Below are 18,148 nucleotides of genomic sequence, written 5' to 3'. Positions count from 1 at the left end.
TGGTTTACATGTCATCCTAGCAATAAATGTGTGAGGAATTCAGGACACATTCTAGTTACAGAATAGGAAACTGATTTCTGTCAAATTACTGAGTAGGAGGAATAACTTGATAGAAAACTCAGAATCGTTAACAGCCTTTCAGGCTTTTTCCAACCTACACTAAACATGCTTAGAGAAAAAAGAATGTTCTCCTGGTTGATGGATCTGTATTAAGCCTGCAGTTTTGGTGTTCAATGAAGACTTATTAACATTTTTAAAAATAATACCAGTTGTTGGGTTTGTTATTTTAGCATGAAATATAATGGAATTATTTAACATTTTCTGCACCATCTTTTGTAAAAATGTATAGGAGCCAAGTCATTGAGATTAGAACAGTCAGTTCTCAACTATTATCAATTTTGCTTCCTAGGGGACATTTGCCAACATTTGAGGACATTTTTGATTGTCATAACCGAGAGTGCTTCTGACATCCAATAGATGAAGTCAGAGATGCTCTTAAACATCCTAATGCCAAGAACACCCCCTTACGATAAAGAATTACATGGGCCAAAATGTCTACAGTGTCATGATTATGAAAACCAGGACTAGAACTGTTGCAATGGAAATTTCAAAGAAGGAAATGGCAGAAGTGAAGAAATATATATTACCACCCACACATTCTTGTTCCTACATCATTTATAAACACTGACTTGGTTCCATTTCTACAAGAAAAAAAGAGTGTCTTACAGCAAGAACAGCTGCTATGGGAATTGCTGCATTCATGAAGACTGTGGAAAGAAATTAAATACATTAGTTTCATTGAACTGTGAAAACATTTTCAGTAATTTTAATTAATCATCTATTATTACTTTATTCCTTGAAGACAGGAAGACAAAGCGTTTTAAATAACACTTTGTCTGGAGTCCACAAACATTTCCCAGTCGGTATCTCCTTTTCTATGGTTATATGAGCTCCCACATATTATTCTTAACCAGAAACTATTTCTTTCTCTTTATTGAAGAATTATTTTTTCTTATGAAATGTTACAACAATGGAACTTGGATAAAATAATCCTTTAATGATGCAAATTATTAGAATTTAACAAATGTGCATTCTTGAGAGGCTTTACAGTTTATTTTGTTTGGTTTACTAACCTAATTTAAACATGAAAATTGGGTTACTATGCATATTAAAAATGAGATTTTGGCCAGGCACCATAGCACATACCTCTAATCCCAGCAGCTCAGAAATTTGAGGCAGGAGGATTGGGAGTTCAAAGCCAGACTCAGCAACTTTGTGAAGCCCTAAGCAACTTAGTGAGACCCTGTCTCTAAATAAAATATATAAAAGGGCTAGGGATGTAACTGAGTGGTTAAATGCTCTGCGGTTCAATCTCCAATACCAAAAAAAATAAAAAATAAAAAGAGATAAAGAATTTGACAAAACTTTGGAAGTTTGCTTACCAGTAGTGATATTAACTTTATTTATGTATCTTTCAGTAAATAAACTAACTCCATATCTTAGACCTTCTGCTTATTTAAATCTCTCTCCAGGAAAATATGTCATTATCATTGATAAGCATGGTATATATAATTTAAACAAGGAAAACTCATATTTTAGGCTAAAATACTAGCATTTGAAAGTCATTGTAAAAATAAAAATGCCTGGGCCAGGGTTGTGGCTCAGCGATAGAGCACTTGCCTAGCATGTGTGAAGCACTGAGTTTGATCCTCAGCTCCACATAAAGATAAATAAATAAAATAAAGATGTTATGTCAAAAAAATATTTTAAAAATAAATAAATAAAAATAAAAATGCCAAGTTGGCAATTTATTATGATATTGTTCATAAGTCATAGAATTTTAGGGTCCAACGGTCCAAAAGATTAAGTGAAGTGTCACAGAGCCAGGCAATGGCATAGTGAGTGTTAGAATTCAGTTTTTCAAGAGAAGAAGATTTGGGTTAAAATAAAGCATCCTAGCTCATGAACTGTCCCTTCCACTGTCCACAGCAGAATCACACTGCTTTTGCAGGTATAACCTGAAATTAGTTATCAAATATAAGTTCTTGTGCAGTACTTAGGATTCAAACACTGATCCAGTTTCATACTAGCAGAGACAAGGAGCCACGGTTCTGCCTCAGTCTTCTTTCTCTACTGCCACCCTATTTCTAAGTCTATTTCTTTTACCTTCCTTATTATTTAGAGTTAATTTATATTCTGCATCTTTAAATAATTTCCTCTTGAGAAAGAGTGAGAAGTACTACCACTTTTCTGATAACTTCTGAGACAGCAATCTGTCCAAGATACAGGCAGCAGATACCTTAGTGTCTCATTACGTAGATGAGGATAAGTTCATGGCCACACAGCTGGGATTTGAACCCATGCAGTCTGGTGGCCCAGTGTTATGCTTGGCACCATTTTGCTCTGCTATAATTTAAACAATTCACAATAACTAACGTGTGATTGTCATTTTACACCCATTCTCTTTTTTTCTTTTTTCTTTTTCTTTCTTTTTTTTCTTTTTTTTTTTTGGTATTAGAGATTGAACTCAAAGGCACTCAACCACTGAGCCACATCCCTACCTCTATTTTGTATTTTATTTAGAGACAGGGTCTCACTGAGTTGCTTAGTGCCTTGCAGTTGCTGAAGCTGGCTTGAACTTTTGATCCTCCTGCCTCAGCCTTCCAAGTCACTAGGATCACAGGCGTGCACCAACGCCTGGCCCCATTCTCAATAATGTCTATAATAACACTACACAATAATGAGGAAATAGCTTAGGAAAGGTCACATGCGTGATTCTAAACTAGGAGGTGATGGAGTTTGGAATAAAACCCAGATCTTTCTGGTCAAAAAAATCTTCATCTTCTTTTTACTTCTCCTTATAAAACTTTATCAAAGTGGAAAAAGAAAAATAGAGTCTTCTTTGCCTTTCCAATGAATTAAACACATAAATAGCATGTGACCCTTTGGCAATGGAGATTAAAAAATTGTTCAACAGTTTATTTTCCCTTAAATTAGTGTTTCAAGCAAGAAAAGCACTGATTGCACAAGTAGAAATGGATCTTTAGTTCTACTACTATTTGTTCTGTTTAACTTTGCTTTTTAATACTTGCAGATACCATTTCTAAACACTATACACATACTACCATATTTAATTCCCCAAGATACAATTAATACATCCTAGCTTATCATTGAGGAAACTGAGGCTTCATCAAGCAACAGACCAAGATTGGATAGCTGCCAGTTTGCTAAGTCTGGATGTGATTTCAAGGCAGGTTGCCCTAAAAGACCCAAAAGTATCCAGTATCCTACAATGTCAGTTTTTTTTTCTTTTTCTTTCTTTCTTTTTAAAAGGTCTTTGCCTGGTGCTCTACAAATAATATCCATCTAATACTTTAATGTTTCCTAAGTAGTGTCACATTATGGCTTTATTTGGTTCTCACAACATTCTTATGATGCAGGTATTAATATTACACCAATTTTTAGATGAGGAAACTGAAGATGGGCTATTGAGCACTAGGCATTGCCAGTGTTTATATGAGATAGTGAATACAAAGCACTTGACCCAGGGCCTATAATAGAGTATACACTCGATAATTTCAATAAACCTATTTCACAAAGAAGCATTCATCATCTCTAAGATCTGAAGTCATTTATAATTCAAGAAAAAACAACATGTAAATTTCTAAATTTTCAGTTATCAAAGGTCTTTGGGGAAAATGGGGATGAGCAAAACTGACTCACAAATAAAATATTAGCAGAGATAGTCTAAGTTTGGTAAATTGTACTCACATGAGCCCATTATTTTTGAGAGTGCTGCATCATACTTTGAGAACAAAACATTGTATTTAAAAATTCTTGAAATGCATTGGAAAAAAGAGTTTTATGTGAATGAAGTTTGACTTCTTTTGCTTGAAAATGATATTTTCCCCTCAATTTTGAAAAATGGTCTTTTAAGGACAGTCTTCAAGAAAACATGTCATAAGCTCTCAGAGATAAAAAAAAAAAATCTTGTAGATAATTTCAAAGCATCTTTGGGGCTAAAAATAGCAATAGTTGTGTAGTCAAATCAACTTACAGAAATGTTTACTGAAAACCAGTTTTGCCATCCCAATTTTACTGATAAGAGGTCTTAATCATAGGTCCTAATAACATCATCTTCCTCATGTCACAGAGGAAGAAACCAAGGATTTATGTGTAAAGTAAAATGGCCCAGGACACACAAACTACAAGGAATCAAAATCAGTTCTACTTGACTCTAACCTTGTGTTTGCCCTGGTCTTTAATTTAAATGTGAACAGCTTCATGTGGGTAGGGGCTACTGAACAGCACATGCCTCGAAAATACACAGGCTTCCTTTAATGCCTAGAATGTTTCACTGATTGTAATGGAAACTGAGGAGACTGTGTTCGTTGATCACTTTTCCCATCACTGGTTCTTAGAGCAACAGCAACTTACTGGAGAGTGATGTATAAAGTGCAAAGGTTTTGAGACTAGACAATTCTTTCATTCTTGTTTCTTTCACACTTTTGCAGAAAATGTGTTCCCAGGCATACAACTTGAGAAGCTTGATGCCTTTCAATATTTCATTCGTTTTCTTGAGTCTTTCAGTGGAATAATCCTATAAAACAGAGGAATAAAGTATAATGCAATTCATCCAAGTAAACCAGAAAGGCAGGACTAAATAGTGTACACAGATTGAGGAGGTCTCAATTTCTGACCATCTCTGCCACTCATGAGGCTATGAAATTCCCAGAAGTAGTTAATTTTCTCTTGGTTTCAGTCTTTTCAACTTGAGGAGACTGTTGAAGAAAGAGTTTAACGAGATGGCCTCAAAATTTCTCTCCACCTAAAAACATGTATGTCTCTGTTGCTTGAGACTATATTAAAAGAACTTTTTTCGGTTTCATATGATTACCTTGAATAATATCTGCAGAAAACATTGACACACATGTTGAGAAATGATAAATAAACTTACAAAGGTTTCCAACATCTAAACTATTCTGTTCTCTCTTCAACACTATCATTCACACATACAAGAAAAAAACCAATGAATTTAGGAATAGTTAGTTTGCTTCTTATTTGGGGATGTGAGGGTACAATGATGTGGACATTCACATTACAACTTCAGCATACAGTTATGGAAACCAAATCTATTGTCTTTAACTTCAGGAATTTCTCCATGCTTCTTTGTAAGTTTTTGTTTAAAGTCTAAATTAGATTCCCCGGCTACTAACAACTGGGATTAATTATAGAGAGATTTTCAGCAGATACCAATGCCCAAATTTAATCAGCTGTTTAGCTCCCTCCACCACCAAACAGTGGGAGTAGAATTTCTAGCAAGGTACAATTTGACCTATTAACTATCCAAAGGGATAGTGGAGGGGCCAAAAGGCAGATAGGAAAAAGCAAAAGTTGGAAATGGGCTGTGTTCTGATCATCTTTTTGTCTCCACAGGGTCTTGAATGCCTATTAAATGATTGTTAAATGAGTGAAGGAATATGGTATAAACAACTAAATGAAAGACAGATGTTTGAGTATAGTCATATCTACACTTAGGTCCAATTCCACACCTTTCTATATTTGTGTGCTCAAATAAAAAGAGCAGATGGCTTAGACAGAAATAATGAGTAACCTCACCAGAAGCAGCAGAAAAACAAGTGATAAAATCCATGAGCGTGGCACACAGCTTGCTTGTCATAGTGGAAATACCAGCCTGAGAAAGGATTCCATCAGCAGCTGCATCTCTACATTTCACACCTGATTTACACAGTCTTGCTCATGTTTAATCAAACTTCACTTCTAAACATGCTGTCAACAATTTTATTATTTCCAAATATTTTTTCAAAAGAAGCTAATTCTTACTCAAAGAGATTGCATGGCAAATTGAAGCCAGAGTGGGTCAATAATTGGGCTTTTCCTTGTTCACCAAGTTGACCACAAATGTTCTCCCCTGCCACTAAAACATTTCCACGTAACCCCATAGGTCAGCACATGGTGTGAATCAACCCGAAGGAAATTCAATTTCAGAAGCACCAAATCCCACCCTTCACTCGTCTATTGATTCCACATGAGTAACAGACATCCAAAGGTCTCAAAGCATTCTTAAGAATATTCTTGGACAAGTGATAGAAGATCTAAAGCTTCATCACTTCATGGCCCTTAAAAAGATCAAGATTTTTTTGTGTGTGTGTGATTCTGGTATCTTGAGTCAAAGACAATCAAGTCTTCAAATTTCCATTTCACTTTAAAAAATTGTTTTTCCAACATATAAAGTACACATTTGTTGCCTAACAAATGAAATGAAATATAATGATTTCTAAATTATCCCAAGTGGTATGCATTAACTTCCTATATTATAAAAATAAAACAGCACTACTAGATTTTCCTAATAAATTTTCCAAAAGATGTTACTTACAAGAGTGCTCTTCTGAGCCTCTGCCAACTTTGTAGCGATGAAGTACTGAATTGGCGCAAGCAGCACAATGACAGCTGCACCAACCAATGCACTTGATCCAAGTAAATTATAGAGCAGGATCACTCCCATTATGATCTAGGAAGAAAAACATATGGAAAAGGGAAAATGAATGGAGCTGTGGGAGCCACTGCATGAAAGGAAATATTTTTAGTGAAAATGTAGTATTTCTTAATTATTATATTAAGTTTATTTGGAAGTCAACTCAACTGTGACAGTTGGGTTTTACTATGATTTATTTGGGGAGGGCTAAGTACTAAGAATTTATTTTTAGTACGATGATTTGTAAAACTGGTGTCAAACCAACTTATTGCATGAAGTTGCAGAGTGGCCCCATGATGCTTCTGACCTTATAAAATAGTCTTAAATTTTTAAAGGAACATGAAAAACAATTTCAGAAATGCTGACACTCACCATAAATTTGTCATTCCATATTCTTTTGGAATTGTCCTAGCTTTTCAAAGCGATGGGAATGGGAAGTAGGGGGCAGCATCATAAGTGAGTATACGATGTTTCTGTGTAGATGAAAGCTTCTCACTTGTTTAATGATTCAAAAAGTCACTTGATGTCAAGAAGACTGAGACTAACTGAAACTGTTAAGAATCCTCCGGTGGTGCCCCATCTTATCTCACTTCTCTTTCTAAATGTTGCCCAAAACTCAAGGTTGAACTATTTATGCCTACCTTCTCTGGTTTGCCACTGTCTTCTTTTTCCTTTGAAGACTCGGGATTTAACCCTGCTCTCCTCTTCTCCCTGATTTTTTTTTTTAGCAGCTCCATTATCATAGCTCAAAAATGTCAACTGATGTATCATATACATGCAATTCAAACATTCAATCTATGCATGTGTGCCAGTGACAACAGCTTTCTGGTGGGAATGTCACAACACATAACCAATTAGGTATTTAGGGAATTCCAATGGAATGAAATATTCCTTAAGATCACCCAAGATATAATCATTTGGTGCAATCTGGGATTTTTGGTGCACTTTAAATTATACCATATAGACAGCTACCTAATAAAATGAGACAAAATATATCTTTATCTTACTTTTGTAACAGGCAATATGTGCATGTTTTTATTCGACTTGATTTTCTATTAAAAATTAAAATGCAAATAGTAATTTTTAAAATTATCATATATTCTTTATTAGGAATAGTGCACAAGGACATATGATAGGTAACATCTAATGAGATCCACAGTATAAGCTCCATATACAGGATGCAAAATTTAGTATAAATATCCATTGTGACAGCAAAGAAAAAGCTGAATTTATTTCTTCTGTTATTTTTACCCCATTGGATAATAATCATGTGTCTTCATGAAAATGCTATTTTACATTCGAAACAGTCCTCCAGCTTCTCAGTGTTTCTACCATCTCATAAAATTTGACATTTCATAATATACTAGCTAACAAAACCATGGAATGGAGTAAAGAAATTGCTATAATTTATAAATGCTATTAGAGAATTTGTCAAAATGAAAGGGGTCAAATCTTGGCTCTGTGACTTGCATGAATTTGGGCAACGACACAAATAACAATTACTAAGTGCCCTCAAAATGCTAGGTATCATTGCTAAATGCTTTACATATGTCAAATTATTTCAACTTGACAATTCCTACAAATCTATGAGGCAAGTATGTTTATTACCTCCATTGTACAGTTAAGGGAAGTAACACTTTTGAAGGGATAAGCACTTGGGCACATGTGGGGTGGAGCAGATGTTTGAACCTAAGCAGTATAATTCCAAATTCCACTTTCTTAACCTGTACCATAACATTTCTGAGTCTCAGCTTCCTTGTCTACAAAAAGAATATAATAACATCAAGCACATGCAAAAATTATAACCTTTATCTAGTTAAATACTGACTGCTGCTCCTTCTGTTTTCTTTCTACTGCAAATGAGAATCTTACTTATAATAATTTACCTGGACAGGCATAGCCCATAGGTTGGGACACAGGAATAAGAACCACATGAGTTGATTGGTTTCGATAGCAACCAAGTTATTGATCTGTCCCAGAGTCATCTCACCCATGGATAAGTTAGATGTAGACAACCTAAGGATTTTATTGTATATCATGGCCTACAAGAAAAAAATGCACATGAAACCCTAAACTTACAATCAATATCATAATTATTTACTTTCATTGGAAAATAAAACAATTTTGAATTTTTTGAGAGAAAGGGTAAAAAAAATATTCTCTATGAACAGTTTCTTAAATCAACCACAATTTCCTTTTTAGTACACTTCCTTTTTGTCCTCAATTAAATATAAACATTTTTTTCTAGCAAATAATCAAAATATACACTCAAATTTAAACCTAAGCTCAAGCGCAATTAGCAATAGTAAAAAGTAAGTGCAAGGTTTCTAAGTATTCTTCTTGATGTTATTTTAAATAACATTTTAATTTTTAAAATTTAAAATTTTTAAAAATTCAATGGGTTTTTTAAAATTAGCTCTTTTTTCAGTAAGTAGATCTTAGAAATGTTTGTGGCTGCAATATAAAAGTGAAAACAAAATGAAAATAAATAAATAAAAACTGAAGCTACTACTATGTCTCTAACTGGCTGGTGCATGGAATTTTCAAGAAACAAAAATCACCAAATCCTGTACATACCAGCAGAGCTCCACGAAGATTAATGCCTGTCTCTATGGTCACATAGTAGGAGGCCTGAAGAAATGTCCTTTGCAGAATAAGGGCCAAGAAGAGAAGAACTGCTAGAACATAAGCATTTTCAAGAAATTCTTTTGATGAGAGGGTTTCTGAAATCTTGTCCCAAGAGAAAGAAAGAAAAAATTAAAATGAGTCCTTTCATCTATCAGTTGTACACTTTGCATTTTTAAAAGGACACATAACTTTTCAATATGAAAACTCAATGCTTATAACGCAGCTATTAAATAAGTAAGTATTGCTTTCCCCCTAATAACCAAAGACCCAAATATAAACTAATTCAATGCACAAAATCCCCAATTGATTATTAAGACTGCTTGCAATACCTAACTGTGGAATAAAAGGCAACTTTTAATTTCAAAAAATTTTGAGTTCATTTCCTGCAAAGATGTATTTCTCATTAGTTAAACGGGTTGTAGTGAAAAAAAAAAAAACATTAGTTTAGAATCTAATTTAAATGTAGAAATCACAACAACAAATCTCATCATTTTGTACAATTATAATGCACCGATAAAAAACATGGAAGAAAAAAAAGTAGAAATCACAAAACTGATAACTAGTCAGTAAGACCAATGGTACAAAAATACAATTCGTGTAAATTGTATTACTTTAATAATATATAGCATTTTTTTCTAATTTCCATATATCTTAATTTATATTAACAAACCATATATTATAAAGTAAGTAATTTGACTATTGATTTCACCCATGCAACACTTCCAGGGACAAAACATAACTTAAGAAAAATTGTTTTAGTGGAAATATAACTGAATTCACCATTTGAATATACAAAGCAGATTGATTTTGTTTGTAACAATAGCATGCGGCAACTTGTTAGAAGAGAAGGAAAGATAACACTTGATAAAGTAATTTTAGTAATGAAGACACTTGTCACTTCTTATGATTGAGAGCTAATAAAATTCTACTTCTGGTCCATTCCTCATCTGTCTTGGGGATATATAAAAATACACAAGTTCTGTTCCATCTCAGAAAATCAACATGGCTAATGCATGTAAGGAACAAGGGAGGTGGAACCTCTCTACGTGGAATTGAGATATCTGCATGCCATTAAGCTAAGTGGGCACAAAACATCACAGAAGTATTTAATCTTAGAAATATCTGATTCATTTTAATAATAATTGGACCCTGATGTATCAAAGATCTGGGCTAACCATTGTGTGCACAAGTATGAAGAGTTCACAGTCCTGCTTAAAGATCTTATGATTCAGAAGGATAAGTATCCACAGTAATGTGCTTCCTTATGAACAGCTTATGTAGTCATTGCCAACAGGAAGAGTCCAATTCCAACAAAAACAATCAGAGAAGGCTTTGCTGAGGAGGCAGCATTCAATGTAGGCTTTGATAACACATAAAATTTTAATAGGTGAAGAAAAAGGACTGAGAAAATGGAAAAGGAAAGCCAATCCACCTGAACTAGAGTTTCTATCTGTGAAACTGGGGAAGTTGAATCTTATCTTTAAAAACAACCTAGGAAGTTCATAGTGCACTTTCTGAAGAATAGAAAATTTTAAATTATGTATTTATAACAGAAAACACATAGCATTTTATATCATATGATCACCCAAACAGCAGAAAAATACCTAATAAAATATCATAAGACTTGTTCTGATCATTGTGAAATGATGTGACAGCTTTCATTACATAAATGTAGACTATTACAAACTGCATTACAAGTATTATTGGTCACAGGCCTTTTAAAAAGTGACTTTGAAAATTCTTAAAACTTGCCATAAAGATAAAATAATCAATGTAAAATCTCTGCTCAAAATTTCTAGCACATGAGAGATGCTTATTAACTATCTACCAGCTCTGAATCTGAGAAATAGTTTTTGGCCAGATACATTGAATGAGCACATGCTTTTCTCCACAAGAAGAATTACTATTTTTTATTTCAGTTCTCTGTAAAAAAGTCTGTTTGAATTATTCATAAAACTGCATTGATAGAAAGTGACAATTAGGGCTGAGGTTGTGGCCCAGTGGTATGTATGAGGCACTGGGTTTGATTCTCAACACTGGATATAAACGAATAAAAATAAAGGTTAATCAATAACTAAAAAAAAATTTTAAGTGACAATTAAAGTGAAAACTGTCAACAATGTGTTTCTTTTCAAAAGCATTATGAACTTACACCTGTTGTGTTATTTGTCATATTCTGAGTTTCATTCACACGCTGTACTATTCCAGAAATACAGAGAGGTCCAGCAAAACCCAGCAGATCAGCTAGATAACGAAATGTGCTACTCAGTAGAATTGGCCGCCCAAAAGCTCTGTACATTGCAAGCCATATAGATGGAGTTCGATTCGGATGATCTGCTACTTTCTTCTGAAAGAAAAGCCAGGAAAACAAAATAAAATCACCTAGGGTAGTGATTAATGTCATCCAGCAACTATAAATTACTTTTGATTAATTCCAATGATATTTTAATGACTTGAAAACAAATGTATAAATTTCATTACAGCATGCATAATATTGTATCCTTTAATAATATATAGCAATTTCATGCAAATAGTAGTTACTTAATGCACTTTAATGAAATAGAATAAAAAATACATAGGCTAGATTTTCTGAGACTCTGTATCATTTTTACTTGTTAAAAGAAAACACAAAATTCTTAGGCCAAATTTATTTTTAATTCCCTTTGATTTGGAAAATACACATCTCTCATGAATGTTGTAAAGTACCAGGATCAAGGTTATTGAAAAACTAGTCAATATTTCTGAAATTACTTGATCATAAGTAATGATCTACCTATCACATTCAGATTACCCAACCTCAACTTTGTTTCTCATCCAGATTTTCCCCTTCCTCATGAATGGTTGCCAATACTTTAAAAAATTATGGTAGGCTTCTGCTTGCCAAGTTATCAAAGAAATGCAACATGAGGAATGGCATATATGCTTACATTAACTCAAGGCTTCACAAATCTACAGTTGTTGACTGTAAAGATGTTAAGACCTGAAACATCACAATACCTATTTCTTGAGAAAGAGGTGGACAAAGTTTTTCCACTGTGGCAAAGAAAACCAACTCAATAAAACAGAATTCAGTTGTGTTTCCTATCCAATTCCCCTCTGAATGAATAATCTGATTATTTTCTTAATCTTGTTGATGCAAGACATTAACACACCAAGTGCAAGCTAGTCTATGTTGTAGAGAACACACAGAAAACTTAAACTATTCTTAGTTTATATTGTAAATTTTTTCTCTAGCAGAGAAGTTTTTTTTAATGTTTTTAGTTATAGATGGACAAAATACCTTTATTTTATTTATTTATTTTCATGTGGTACTGAGAATCGAACCCAGTGCCTCATACATGGCTAGGCAAGAGCTCTGCCACTGAGCCACAACCCCAACTCCTAACAGAGAAGTTTTGATGCAATACTTTCCCCCAGAGGTAAAACCAGAGAAATGACTCAGGTTCGTTTGTAGTAATCATTTCCTGCAATGATAATTTCATAATAGATTTCTGACACAAGAGGTCATTTTCATCATTTACCATAAATGCTTTGTTAGTCTTGATTTAGAGCAGCCAAAAACTCTTTAATTGATTCACTCTAACCTAATCTCTTCCAGTGATGTTGGGAATACTAATATTTTAAGTGACCCTGATATTTGTAATGGTTGCAATATATACCATATTGACCACTGTGGGTAGCACACATGACTATTCAGATTGATAACCAGTCAAATTGAAAATATCCATATGGAGGCCTACACAGACCCCAGCCTATCCATGGTTCCAGGTTGCTATCTGCCTTATAAAGCAAAGTGAAGAATTTGGATATATATAGAGAGATATAGTTATAGATATAGATAGATACACACACACATATGTGTGTGTGTATATATATATGTATATGTGTATATATATATATATATATATATATATATATATATATATATATATCCAAAGACTCTCTCTTATCTTTAAATATTGAAAGCAATTATTAAAGCACAAGGAAAGTATTAGAAGAAATAAAATTTTAGGAGACATATGAGATGATACATGGAATAAGTAGGTGACACCCTTTAATTTAATCTCCCTAGTTAAGACTACAGAATATAAATTTTAGTTGATAATTAGTTTAAGAATTTTAATTTCTTGAAAGTAGTTACTAGTGAATATGATCTATTTTACCTATATATTACAAAATTATTCACAAGATGCTTGAGAAAAGACAATAAAAATCCCATGAGTTATAAATATGATGTGGTACCACAGATTAATTGTACAGTTCATTGAACTTAATTTTTAGTTTCCACTTGGTCATATGTCCCAGAGAAAAGACACTGCTCTCTCAGTCCTTCCTCACGTGCTGGCTGAGCAAATAACAGACCTATATTTCACTGGCTCTTCTAGTCTTCCCTCAGTGATCCAAGTAACATGACTCAAAACCACTGAGTAAGACAGATGGAGGAAATCTACTCTTCCTTAACCATGGGTATTATCTAAGCTTTGCACTTTTATATTTAATTCAATTTTCTATAATTATGGACATGCAATTACCTTTTGTTCTTCATATGCATCTTTCAGGCAAACATAATTTGTTACTGCCCTCATTGCTATTGGCAATTTTCCAATGGTCTTCAGATCAATAGGCTTTTTATGTGCAGATATGATTAGGGTGTTCATCCACCAGTATGTCGCTTTTGATAGCAAATTCACAAATGGCTGAAGAAATCTCACACCCAGATCCTGGAGGTCTTCAGGAGGCTTGACTTTCTGAGGGTTCATGAAGAATACATACCTCTGTGGCCAAGAAGAATTCCACAGTGTAACGTGAGCCCAATTTTTTTATATATATATTAAAAATATAATTTTAACCTTTTCTATGTTTTCATTCTAGGCCACCAAATTTTATATTGTAATAACTTTTTTCATCCCTTTCTGAAATACTCTTTGAAATATTTCCTTTTTGTTTTCACTAACTAGTTAAATGCCAGAATTGTAAAAAAAAAAAAAAAAAAAAATCAAGTAGCCTTTTAAAAGAACCTATCTTTCATTATCTTTGATAGCATCAACTTAGTTAAGATTTTTATATTAGTAATATTTTAAAATGTGCTATCAACACCATTGTTGAGTTGCTCTGTTGAACTGTGATCTGTCTGATATTAACTGGATGGTCTCCACATTCGCTGCAGCACTCAGAACTGTCCACTCAAAGCAAATTCAGAGTTCTCTAATAGAAAATAAATATTGAAAAGTCAGTCAGTAGTATCTCACACAACATAACTAACATTATATAGTGGAAAGGACAACAGATCTGTAATTATAGGCCGAGTATGAATTTTGACCACATTACTTTGGATATATACCTAAAGTTATCGCCATAGAAGCTTCATCAGTGAAATGGGCACAAAGGATAAAAATACTTTCTTTTCAATTACAAATTTCTAGAATACAATATTTTGTGTTTAGGACTAATCACAGACGATGGGGAAAAGGTCATCTATAATAGGAAGTGAGTTTAATATTTGGCATATGAAAGGCACACAGTCAACACCTGTATAGATTCTGAGGTCATACTGAGATGTCTGAAACTTTAATATCCTGATGGTTGGTGATTAGTTTAACTTTATATTTACACGTGTGGATCATACACACTTGTTTATCATCTTAAATACTAATAACTGCTGGCTGACTTAACCTTTATTGTTGAGGCCCTGCATCACAATAAGTAAACTAATATTATTAGATACTTACTCTGACCCGAATGACATTGATCTCCACAGCCATCAGAAGCCCATTCAAAATGACCATCATGCCAGTGATGCAGAAACGCAGGTCTGATACTCCCCACCCAGACTGCCAATACTTGACCAATTTTATTGTTTTTGTAATAAAAGCCATTACCCAATACAGGAATAAGGCTGCAGAAATAGAAGGAAAAAAAAAAAGAAAAGATGCAATTTTTCCTGATATTTTTAAAAACTTGACTAACATTTCAATAAAATAAAATGTTTTATAATAGCAATGACAATTTTAAGTATTCTATTTGCACATAATTTTATTTAATAAGAATGAAGTGTACGTTTTAATGTGCTTTGGGATTTTGAATCAAAACTATGATATGGAGTGAAAGTTTTAATCTCCTACATGTGAATATCCAGCTTTCCCAGAACCATTTATTGAAGAGGTTATTCTTTCTCCAATATATGTATTGGAGTCTTTGTCTAGATTCAGTTGGTTGGAAATATGCGGGGTTATTTCCAACCTCACTATTCTGTACTATTAGCCTCTGTGTCTGTTTTTATGTTAACATCATGCTATTTTGATTACTATAGCTTTGTAGTATATATTGAAGCCACACAGTGTAATATCTCCTGCTTAGTTTTTTTAACTCAACATTACTTGGTGTCTTTTGTGCTTCTACATGAATTTTAGTTCTGAAGAATATCACTGGTATTTTGATAGGGATCACATTGAACTGTAAATTGTGTTGGGTATTTTAATAATAATATTAATTGTTCTAATCCATGAACATCTAAAAATAACTCAAAAGTGTTGAAGACTTCCATTCTGGTCATATGTGACAGATGGTAAGTCATAAAGAAGCTTGTAAAGAGATGTAGTGGTTTTATGTCTGGCCTTGTTTTCTAAGAGCCCTGATCTTGTGAAGAATTCACAAGTTGGTGTCTATGTCAGTTATCCAATAGGTAAGTGTGTTTTAGTTCCCATAAATATGTCCATTGCTATTTCCCTGGAATTACCATGGTTATGTAGCTACTGAATAGAGTTTCTGCTTTACAGACCAGCATGCCAGCATAAATGACTCATTTCACACAGATAATTTAAAACACCATACCCTACGCAAACACAAAGAACAAGGATCTAACGAAGCAAACCCAGACCTCAAGTAGTCAGGCCAGAAAGGCAGGAATCTACACCAACTCATAACCACAGCCAACATTTTGCAACAAATATGAATTAGAAGCAGTGACATTCCTAGAGACATGTTGGCAAGGATTCAATCTACATTGAACTTTAAATAAGATCAGTACAAATGAATATGGGATAAAAGGAAATCTAAAGCACACATAAGATAATACAGTATGGACAACATTATCAGGGCCAGAAAAGTTAAGGGTGATTACAACTTCCTTTTTGAAAAATAATTGAGCTTTGGCATACAAACTCAAATATATATCTTGTTTTAGCTTAAAATACAGAAATAGAATGTATTTACGGGGAAAATGGACCAAATTATGCAGACTGAAGAGATTTGTCTTAAATATTATAAAGAGTAGATTGAAAATAAACAATAGAAAAAATATATGACTAAAACAATAAGTATAATAATCCTAGGACAGCTAAATTAGTATTAAAGTAAAACTTCAAAACAAACAGTATTATCAGAAATAAAAATATTTTTAATAATAATAAAAGGGTCAGTTTCTCAGAAAGCAATTAAAAATATGCATAAGCCTAATGAAGACTCAGAAGATCCAAACACTAGCAACCACCTATACTATTTGCTATTTATTAAATTATTTACTTTTTGGTATTATAAAAATGTACCCAACATCTTCCAAACATACATTCGTGTTAATTGCATACAGTACTAGCAACAGACTATACACTCTCTCAAGAAACAAGTACAACAAGTTTAAAATAAAACATATAAAATATGATCACATTCTGATAAAAATGAAATTAAATTTTAAAAATCAAAATAATAAGTCTATTAATTTTCTGTTGCTCCTTAATGGACTATAACAAACTTAGCAACTTAAACTAGTATTCATTTCTTATCTCACAGTTCTCAGGGGTCATAAGTCTAATCATGGCTTAGCTCTCTGCTTCACAGTGTCATTGGGCTGCAATCCAGGTGTGGAGTGGGGCTGTAGTCTCAACAGAGGCACAGTGATGTGGCACTCTCACCCTTGCCTTACTCTATCATCTAGAGGCAGGGCACAGGTTCCACTCAAGGGGACAGCACAACACGGAAGGAACACCAGGCAAGAGATAATGGGGGTAACCTTCCACACAATAAGGTACCTAGTGGTTTCCAAATATTTGGAAATTCAAAGACACATTCTAATAATCCATATGTTGAAGAAGAAATCATCAGGCAAGTTAGAAAATATTTTAACTAAATTATCATGAAAATACGCTATGTTCTAAAATTAAGGAATGCAACTAAAATAAGATACAGAGAAAAGTATATAGCTTTAGAGATGTATTTGAGAAAAAGGACCAAAATCAATGGCCTACATTTCTATCTTAAAAGTTAGGGAAAGAAGAACAATGAACAAAATAAATAAAAAGATGAAAAAGAAATAGAGCTAAGAGCAGAAAGCAATAAAACAGAAAACAATTGATAAAAGGAATAAAATCAATACAATCAACTAGATTGATTATCTGAAAGGATCAAGAAAACTGGTACATTCCTAGCTAGATTGATCAAGAAAAGGAGAATATAAGTGACTGATATTAGGAATGAAAAAGTACCTATTTCTATATATTCTACGTATGTTAAAAGGATAACTAGGTAATATCATGAACAACTTTATGACAACATATCCAAAAGCTTAGATAAATTGAAACTTTCTTGAAACCTTGACTTACCAAAACTGACATTAAAAAAAAAAGATGCTCTGAGGAGTCTATACCTAATAAATTAATTAATTTGGAATTTGAAATTCTCTTAGTTAAAACTACAGGCTCTCATAACTTCAGTAGTGATTACATTCAATATCTAAGAAACAGATAAAATTACAAAAATCTTAATGTATATGTTATATATATATATGTATATAATATTTTTCAATTCAATCTATGAAGCCAGTATAACCCAGCATATGAAAACTTGACAAAGATATTAACAAGAAAATAACAGATCAGTATCCTTCACCACGTAGATGTAAAAAGTCTTAACAAATAAAATCTAGCAAAATCTAAAAATGCGATAATATATCATGAATATGTGTGATCAATCCCAGGAATGCATTATTTATCATTTGAAAAATATATAGGCACAATTTAGCATAATAACAGT

General features: G+C 33.1%; 1 protein-coding gene across 9 annotated transcripts in view; it reads right to left on the bottom strand.

Moving 5' to 3' along the window:
* Abcc9 (ATP binding cassette subfamily C member 9) overlaps positions 1–18,148 on the bottom strand; it is a 128,066-nt gene that overhangs the window by 94,382 nt on the left and 15,536 nt on the right. For 7 of the 9 annotated variants that reach the window (XM_071610099.1, XM_071610097.1, XM_071610098.1 and 4 more), the window contains 8 exons: positions 14,854–15,020; positions 13,657–13,899; positions 11,277–11,471; positions 9,074–9,226; positions 8,383–8,538; positions 6,398–6,532; positions 4,438–4,600; positions 727–767 (listed from right to left, as the gene is read on the bottom strand). In XM_071610099.1, coding sequence (XP_071466200.1) covers positions 727–767; positions 4,438–4,600; positions 6,398–6,532; positions 8,383–8,538; positions 9,074–9,226; positions 11,277–11,471; positions 13,657–13,899; positions 14,854–15,020 — 1,253 coding nt within the window. Of the gene's footprint in view, positions 1–726; positions 768–4,437; positions 4,601–6,397; positions 6,533–7,137; positions 7,196–8,382; positions 8,539–9,073; positions 9,227–11,276; positions 11,472–13,656; positions 13,900–14,853; positions 15,021–18,148 lie in introns of those variants that run through there. The other 2 variants (XM_071610100.1, XM_071610103.1) reach the window with 2 other exon arrangements.

Source organism: Marmota flaviventris, chromosome 3 (genome assembly GCF_047511675.1).
Source record: "Marmota flaviventris isolate mMarFla1 chromosome 3, mMarFla1.hap1, whole genome shotgun sequence".
Taxonomy (NCBI): Eukaryota; Metazoa; Chordata; class Mammalia; order Rodentia; family Sciuridae; genus Marmota; species Marmota flaviventris.
Note: the sequence above shows the minus strand (reverse complement) of the source record. Positions and strands in the feature narration are given on the sequence as shown.